Source organism: Alosa sapidissima, chromosome 13, assembly GCF_018492685.1.
Source record: "Alosa sapidissima isolate fAloSap1 chromosome 13, fAloSap1.pri, whole genome shotgun sequence".
Classification (NCBI taxonomy): Eukaryota; Metazoa; Chordata; class Actinopteri; order Clupeiformes; family Clupeidae; genus Alosa; species Alosa sapidissima.
Genome location: NC_055969.1, coordinates 9,059,226 through 9,068,478, shown reverse-complemented (window position 1 = coordinate 9,068,478; position 9,253 = coordinate 9,059,226). Strand labels below are relative to the sequence as shown.

Here is a 9,253-nt window from a genome sequence, read left to right as displayed (position 1 = left end):
GCGGAACCATGCATTCTGTGCAAGTCTGTGCAGTGCAAAAACATCCCAATAAGATATGAAGTGTCTTTGCAAAGGGAAGAGTTAGTGAAAGTCATTCTTATGGGCTCACTGGTCAGAGGATGTTATTAAGTACTGTTAATAGCTGTTCAAATATCAGGTATTGTCAACAAAGAATGCACAAAACATAATTTGCACCATGGATGTGTTTACATGCAATCCTATCTGCTATATTGACTGATTACATATTAAGATAGCAAGTGTGTATATGGTGAAATTAAAACTTGTCTAGTGCTTAATAAATGCAAATATGGTTCAGATGTTGAAATGAAGATAGATTAATCTGAGAAATAATATTGTCTGCAAAAATACAATAAATACTACACCTAAGATTATACTGACTTGGAGAAATAAGAACAATAATGGCTTTAAATGAGTCACATATCTGAATCCCTACAATATGGGTTTGATATGTACAGTATTGTAAGTCTATGTATTAACTGTATTAACATAACATATTTAACTAATTAAATCCATTGTACATATTAAGAAAAAATAAGAGAAAAAATATCTACAGACTAAATAAACTGAGATTGAAAGTGCACTGTATAAATGATCCCTGTCTGTCTGTGTGTGTGTGTGTGTGTGTGTGTGTGTGTGTGTGTGTGTGTGTGTGTATGGGTGTTTGTGTGGCTTTGATTAGGCTCTAATCTGCAGACTCAGAGGCTAGTGCAATGTCAAGCATGGGTTCTGACAGCTTCAGTGTTCTGATGAGCATTCCTTCCCTGCAGGGAGGGTGATTCTTCTCTCGGCTCCACTGGAAAGTGCCGGGGGGTGGGTTAGGGGGGGAATGTCAAGTTTGGGGATTGAAGTTCAGCGTCAGTGTTCAAGCTGTGATTGATCCATGAGTCGACAAGGGGGAGCTGGGAGTGGGCCCACATCTCTCACCCCTTCCCCTTCCTGTCGCGCTCTCTCTCTCTCTCTCTCTCTTTCGCGCTCTCTCTGTCGGTTCGGAGTGAACATCTCCTCCCTCTTCTCTCTCTCTGTCTTTCGCTCTCGCTCCTTACACCACCGTGCTCACAGACGGGTCGGACAGGTTGAGCTGCCCAGTGATGTCTGTGGGTGGGTACTGCTGCGAACAGGGGGCATAGAGAAGGGAGGAAAAGAAACAACAGGAGAGGGGGCTGTCAGTTCACTTGCTATGCAGGGTAACCAGTGACCACATACTTCAACAGACAAACCAATGGTTCCTTCAAATCCCACCAGAGGTAATGCCATTTGGAAAACTGATCAAATAGTGAGTCTTAAAATAAAATTTATTACAAATTTGGTAATTCAATTGGGTGCTTAGTAATGGTGCAGATGAAGAAATATTCAGTCGCACAACCTTATGGTGGATATATGAGTTTTTAATCTTTTTAAAATCTTCGCCCGTATTTTATGGCAATTATACCTGTAGTGGGTTGGCAGAATCACAACCAGGAAGGGAAAAGTGAAGTCCATTGTGTAAAGCAAATTTGATATTTAAGGGTTTGTCCACCTCATTATTCTAAAGTTATGTAATAAGTTATCAACAAAAACTTGTACATGAGGTTACCGTTATTAAGTTTGACACAAGCTTTACAGATGGAGTCCTTTTTCTGTTCCTGAAGTGAACGACTCTGAAGGACGACAGTAAATTCTCACTCAAGGGTCTCTGCAATGCTGGGTGTTCTGAACACCCAGATGCATGCAGAGAATCTGTTCACCGGGTGGGTATCTCAGAAAGTGCTGTGAGAAATTCAACTGACGCAGTGAGCCATAAAATTGGATACCAGTTATGGCAGTGACCACCGATTACAATAGTAAGGATACTTCCTCCACAGTGAAACACATCTTGTGGGTAGTGATTAATTCCTTATCTATTGTAAATGTGGTACAAAACCTTTAAGCACTTTATCACAACAGTTTTTTGTGAAGCTGATCAAATTGTCCTGAATGGTATTAATTTACCACATTGCTATTCATGTCTCTCCATATTAGAGGTCTGTTTTTCAGATGTTTCCAGCATGTTTATCAAATGATTCAATGGACTTTGATTACTGAGTGAATGATGAAACATATGCTGGAAATATATTATCCGTAATAAAATAAATCTAAAACCATTCCTCATACTAAAATGATCTGTTTAAAGCAGATACTACTAATAGATTTCTTCCTTCACAAAAATCCAAAATATAATTTCTAATGAAATTAATTTTTATTCTAAAAGTGATTCTCTTTTTTTAGAAGCAGAATCTATTTTTTTGTATTGCACATAATCTTTTGCATGTTGCATAATTATTTTTGTTCTATGTTTGAATCGGTGATGGAGTGCTCCATCAGGGCAGTGCATTGCCCATAGGACAAGCTTACACTGCATTCACTTTTTAAGAAAAAAAAATAAAACTTATGATGCAACTGCTACGCTCTGAGCCTGGCGTTCAGCGCCATTCCTATATTGCCGAGAAACCACTTCTCTGGCGCGTTTGTCAGCAATACTGGCACGTGCCAAATGGCTCGCCTCACACAGGGCCCGTGGAGTTGCATCATCGTCATCCGAATGCTTTTCAATACCGCTGTCAATAAAAGTGCTCATTATCACTGCGGAGGTTCGCTGCTAGCATTCCCAATGCTCATTGACCACAGTGCCCCCCTGTCGAGAGACAGTGGATCAAGAGAAGACACAACACTTAAGACTACCACCACTACCACCAGCACACATCGCTTCTACTACTGTTACTAATGACCAACGACAATCAACTACTTCTACGGACAGATAAAAGAACAGAGTTGGCATGCTTGCAGAGGAGGAGAGGAGCTGTGTGGCATGTGAGTGGAAGGGGGTAGGGACACTGAGACTCAACAGATCCATAGATATCCATTCATATAGAAAAGAAACAACATTGATATCAAAAGAAAAACGATGGGTCAGGAGAAACGGATGGCTGCAACAGGGGTTAGTGCTTGTTTGGTTGTTGTTGTTGCTGATGTTGTTTGTTGTTGTCGTTTGTCTTCTGCTGTCATATGTCACCTGGTTTGGGCGCCTCCTCTCCCTGTGGTTTGATTTGGGTTTTGTCTCCCTCTACCTCCCTCCCACCCAGCATCCACAAATCTCCCACACTCATACAACTGACTCCTGCCCGCGGCCGGAGGCTCACACACCTGCGTCACATCAGGGGAGAAATAACACAAGATGTCTACACAGAACTGTACAACCAAAAGAGAGAGAAATCGCAATGATGAAACCTCTGTGGTTTCGAAACCAAGGCCAGGGAAAAAAGAAAGAGAAGTGAGGAAGAAATACTGTTGCGTGCTCCCCTGGTGTTTTCTTGCAGCAGCAGCTAACCATGCTTTCCTAATGGCAAGTGGTAATTAGGGAAGTTATGTAAAAACACTCTGGGTCAACTATATATGGTTGCAGAAGAAACAAAGGGCTCCAAAAGTGTCCTATTTTTGAGATAACACTAAAAATCATTCCATATCTTCCCATAAATCAGGACCATAGACTAGCTTAGACTAAATTTGGAGACCTTTTATTCTTTGGCAACTATAAAACTATAAATTAATATTGAATAATATGGCCAAAGTATAGCATACAATTTATAATCTATTTGGGTCCCAGTAAACCAATTTGTAGATGGTACCATGGAAAATTGACAATAAGAAATAGAATAAGAGCAACTGAAAATTATGATTTTGGATCCTCAAAATAGATTATTCCTAATTTCAACACATGCAAAATAATATAATTGAAAACAGAGTTCTGGAAATGATGATCTCCTGTTGAAGCAAGGAGGTTAGTTTCACCCAGTATATTGACTTCCATCTTGGATAATGTCAGGGACGGTGTGTTGAAATCAGGCAAAATGCCACAACATCGAAGCATGCATTTCCAGACAACAAATGCACTACAAAACTAAATGCAAGATTCGAGTGACATAGAAACTAGTTCATATATACCAAGGTCAAGCAGATTCAAGGAAACAACATAACAACCACAATCAAAAGAATACAAAACAACACATGACAAAACAAACCACAACATAAAAATCACTGAAATGAACACAGCGCTGGGGTAAACGGCAGCCCAAACATCCCTCTGGCTGCCCCTTCCTCAATAAAAAAAAGAAGTGGGAGAAGTAAATAAAAGTAAAGAAATACCACTTAAAACAACACTGTAGTTCATGTGTTCGCCCCCCTACCCTGCTCCACAAACCCTCCAGTATTCCAGAATCCCCCAGCTGAATCCTTAGACCTGTCGAACCCTGAATCCTATCCCTCCTGCCTGCCTGTCTAGGATCCTTAGGGGGGCGTGTCCTGAGAGATGGTGTCTGAATGGCAGAACGATGGCTGACTGACAGACACGTGGCCATGGCAACAGTCGCCATGTGTGATGCGTGAAGGACAACGCCCCAGTGGAGATGCGACAGGAAGAGAAGACGGAGAGAGAAAGCGAGAGAGAGAGGGAGGTAAAGTGAAAGAAAGAAAGAAGAGAGGGATGAAGAGAAAACAGAGACAGAGGGAGAGGTTGAGTGATAGAGTAAAGGGGAAGGTGCCGTTTTGTCTTCTCCTTACCGTGTCTTTGGAGGCCCTACGTCTCTTGATGCTGGAGGCCAGGGACGTACTGATGGACCTAAAAGAGGCTTTCTGTTTGGGGTCGGGCTCTGCTCTACCACTTTTTCTATCCTAAAATAAATATACGCACAACAATTATTCATGGTCTCGGGCTATGCCACACAGCTAGTGTCAGTCTACCTACATCCTTCTGACCCCATCCCATCAACCCCCTTTAGCCAGCATCCCTACCCTTGTGGGCTCATTCCCCATTTATTGCGTTAACGCATTCAAAGTGCACATGCACTCACTGTTCTGTTATCTCACAGAGGTGACCTTCAGATGGGGACCATAGCATGACTGATGCCACTCTGACCAGTCTCTGAAGGGACGCATTAGCGCTCGCCCTTCCATCCTCTGGGACTGGGACGCTCCCACTCAAAAGATGGACAGACACCATCTGATATTATGATGAATGGGACGCTGTCTGTCTCCAGCTTGTCTTATCAGGGAAGAGTGTTTGATTGATGGGTGTGTGTTTGGCCACGAACAACCAATCACTATATGCCACTGCTAAGGCATCTATATCCCTAATTGAGTCAACCTTACCCAAGATCAACACAAAGACAAAATAAACAAGGCTTCACATCAGCTGGGAGGGACGATCTCCTCTTAACTGTCTCACCCAGCTATTCCTCTGCAGCTATGGCACTTTCCATTCACAACAGTATAACAATGATTAAAACAAGGGAAAAGAAACATGCTCCAAGAGGTTTGGCTATTTGGACCCCTCTCCCTTCATCCCTTCAAGCGTAAACGTGGCCCTCGGCTACTCTCAGACCTCTCCTTATGATGCGCATGAGACAGACCAAGACTGTGGTGTGTTTGTGTGAAATAAAGGTCATATTAAGGTATCCTTACATCCTGTGTCTCTACAGAGGAAGAGGGCTGCATTGGGGGGGAGAAAAGAAAAAATAAATGAATAATCATCTTATTTACTATAAGATCGTTATACTCTAAGATTTAGAAGCGAAAGCTGAAGGAACGGAAAAAAATTGTAATAATAAAAAAAGAAAAGAAAGCAGCTTGCTGCAGAAATGACAACATCAAAAGCCAAACACTTGAAAACCATACTGGCAGATATATATAGCATGGCAAGCAATAGGAATGAAAAAAGACAAATAAAGAGATTCATATCAAAATGGAGAACTATAAAAGCCCCCGATATTCATTATACCACTAGTTGGGTATAACGGAAATTCACCTCACACACGTTACACCAGACTGGTGTTATAATTACAGCCTACCTCCTGTAGGATACAGGTTTGAATATCTGTAATCATATCTGTGTATCTGTATCTGTAATCACTACACTATTTCAATAAAGTACAAAATAAGCTAAGTATGGTGGCCACTAGGGGGACTAAATAACAGAATCTAAGCCGGAAAGATACAGTACTGCATGTAATACTGTTCATCCATTTCTTTACTGTCTGTGGTAATAGCTAACAACTAGCTAAGCAGTGTGATGTGAATTTCTGGTTAGCACATGCAGCAAAAGGGGGAAAGGAATAGAGGCGAAAAAAGAACATTGTATATACTTCAACCCAGGCCAGCACTGGACCAGCAGGACATCCCCTTAAGTCAGGTCATATGGTCAGTGTTCTCATCTCTCTTTAGTTGTTTTTAGGGAGGGAATGCCATGAGGTGTGGCTCAAGGAAGTAGGGGCAAAGCGCAATCTACTGTAGATGGTGGCAAATTATATGGACAGTAGTGGTGCAGACACACCACTCTACTGCACTCATGGGTATGTAAATAAATTATCACCTATGGTTGAAAAAATGTATGGTGAGTAAAAAAAGAGAAATAAATGGAATATCTGTAAGAAATGTGAATGGAAAAAATTAAAAACTACAAGTGAATTGTAGGCCTAGATAACTGACATTCACATTTAGGTTACCTTTTATTGAAAAGATGAATGTTACTTTACCCGACAATCTTTAAACCTTTTATTGTTCTGATTTCTTGAAGACATCTGCTAACTTGATTGATGTGTAACCCTGACCAATGGCGAAGTGCTGCTTCAGCACAGTCCCGGCTCTGCCACGCATGCTACACCAATTGGAAGCTGCACGCTGTGACACATGTACACTAATTAAGATCCATTAGAACTCTAGGCTTTAGTTCCAATCCTCTAAATTAGCTTCCTTCTTTGCTTTTTTTAGTCCTTCCACCAACTGTCTTCCTTTCATCATCTTAGTAAAATGATGAGTCATAATGTGGATGTGGTCCATATAGCTTGAAGTGATACAGCTAATGTGTAGCTGAAGCTATTCAAAGGAAGAAGAAACCACAGGAAACTAATTAGCAAATGTAGAGAATTTGGACAATAGCCTCAAGTGTGCGTCTTATGGCCTCCTTACACCAAACAACTTTGACAAGATTTGGGGGGGGCATTAGTTGAAAGACTACAATCTTTCAAGAATCTTTCCCAAATCTTGTCAAAGTTGTTTGGTGTAAGGTGGCCATTAGCTGTGATGTTAGCTTAGTTATGGGGAGCCCTTAGAGTCCAACAGGCAAGCTGCTGTGGACTTGGAATAGCCTGTCATAGGCATCAGCAGTTGATGACTGCTCTCTGCCTTTCACATTAGCATGTACAAATGCAAAAGGAAGCATTGTGTAATGCTAACTGGACTGTAGCTCTCTGGACCCTTTCGATTCAATGAAGTTGAAATGTCATCACTTCAGCAGGTTTGTTTCCAATTTGCCCATGCCCACTCCTTCAAGTGGTACACTTCTGAATAACTGCTGCTCAGGACAAAATGCTAGTTATTTGCAAGGGTGCTATTGACACAGGGGACAACAACAGCTGAGAAACATACATGCACTTTGAGACCTCTCCACAGTAAAGCGAAGCTGACAAAGCCTGGTGCTGACAGTTATACAGGTAAAGAGACAGGTTATTCAGAAGTGTACCCAGTCCTATAGAATTACGTATAATTCATTTGTACACAAGTGCAAATGAGAGCTTCCATTTGCACAAGCATACCGACAGATATATACACGTAAATACACAGACACTGAGACACAAGCAGTCAAATAGATGGTTTAGACTGACTGGGGAGTTCCCAGAGACACAAAGAGACCATGCATACTGCTGATCTGCTTGCTACACTGCATCCCAACTCCAGATGCATCTGCAGTTGTAGCCACACTGATGTCTCCGCTACCTGAGATCCAGTTCCAACATACTAGAAGGGATTTGTTCAACTACCTCAGGAGCATGCAGTGTCACACAGGTCAGCAGTTTGTGCGCGGTTGTCCTCCAGGTAGGGAGGCTACATGCATTTGTTAATTGACAAATGTGTGCCTGCCTACACATAGATAAAATACACACAGAGACATATAGAGTATGTGCTGGACTGGAGGCAGCAGACAGACAGACGCTATCCAGTGGAGACCTGGCGCTGCCCTGAGGCAGCCAAGAGACTGTGATTTCCTTACCTGTCTTGGGCCCCGCTGCCCGCTCAACAGTAGCGGCAGGGGAGCCCTTTTGTCAGACATGCACAAAAGACCCAGCGTGCGGCTGGTTGACTCCCGCCGCCCACTGATAGCACAGTCTCGCAGTGCACGCTATTTGACTTGCTTCCTCTCAGACAACCCCACCACCACCCCCACCTTCTGCCTCCACCGCCATCCCTGCACACCCCCCCTCTCTTCTCCTGCTGCTTCAGAGAACAGCAGTGGGAGAGGCCAGAAATAGCACAAGGATGGAGAGGAGGGGAGAGACCTCCGATCCCTCCCTGCCCCACCGGAGAGATTGGGGTCGGGGAGAGCGGATAGATAAAGCAGAAGTCGCTGGGCACATACATCAGTGGTGGCTATAGCATCTTTATTCTCCGTTTCTTTCTACATGCTTGATGAGCCAGAAGCGATGTGCGATTTTAATGGATTTTCTGTGAAATATAGATGGGCTTTCACAACGTTGCCACTGTGTTTGAAATGCTCTCCCTGCCTGGTTTTCTATTTTTAACCTCTCTGATGGCAGGCTACCTGAGGCGCTAGCGGGACTTGAGCTAAAGCAGTAATTACATAGGGGGCTGAGGTTTATTCACTTCGCTCCAAAGAATCTGACTTATCAGACCAAAACAGTCTGTGGATTACCACTGATAACAGCCTTCATCAGCTGTGTTATGTTGATACGTTATGTGCTATGTTGCCTTGAAAAAAACTTGACAGTTACTTTCTCTCTAACAGCCAATGTGTGTAGTCTTGTTTGTTTGAATCTTATGTGATTTCGTTCCAAACAGTGAGGGAATATTTTAGCTAATCGTTTTGGTGACTTATGATGACAACTGTTATATTTATGCAGTGTTAATGTGGTGTTAACGATGTGCGATGTGTCATCACATGTCTGTTTTGTAGCCCAATCTTTCAAAATGAGAATAGCAAAAACAAAATGAACAGCCATGATTTTGAAGATGCAATTTCATCAGACATTTACAGTTAGAATAGCTTAATTCACTTCTTGATGAATTTTTTTCCGCCTCAAGTGATATGGCAACAGAATTAGCTTAGCTTATTGTGTATTACGTACTAAAGATGGCGTTGCAGCTGCGCCCAAAACTTGACTTCCAGAAGGTTCCTTACTGTCCTGTTGGGACAAACAAAAGACAGTGC

General features: G+C 42.4%; 1 protein-coding gene across 19 annotated transcripts in view; it reads right to left on the bottom strand.

The window, feature by feature from the left end:
• Positions 1-752: 752 nt before the first annotated feature.
• grin1a (glutamate receptor, ionotropic, N-methyl D-aspartate 1a) overlaps positions 753-9,253 on the bottom strand; it is a 29,730-nt gene continuing 21,229 nt past the window's right edge. For 4 of the 19 annotated variants that reach the window (XM_042059535.1, XM_042059537.1, XM_042059539.1 and 1 more), the window contains 5 exons: positions 9,171-9,227; positions 5,494-5,520; positions 4,594-4,704; positions 3,050-3,180; positions 753-1,129 (listed from right to left, as the gene is read on the bottom strand). In XM_042059535.1, the coding sequence (XP_041915469.1) occupies positions 1,075-1,129; positions 3,050-3,180; positions 4,594-4,704; positions 5,494-5,520; positions 9,171-9,227 (381 nt within the window). In that variant the 3' untranslated portion in view covers positions 753-1,074. The remainder of the gene's footprint in view (positions 1,130-3,049; positions 3,181-4,593; positions 4,705-5,493; positions 5,521-9,170; positions 9,228-9,253) is intronic. The other 15 variants (XM_042059550.1, XM_042059552.1, XM_042059553.1 and 12 more) reach the window with 11 other exon arrangements.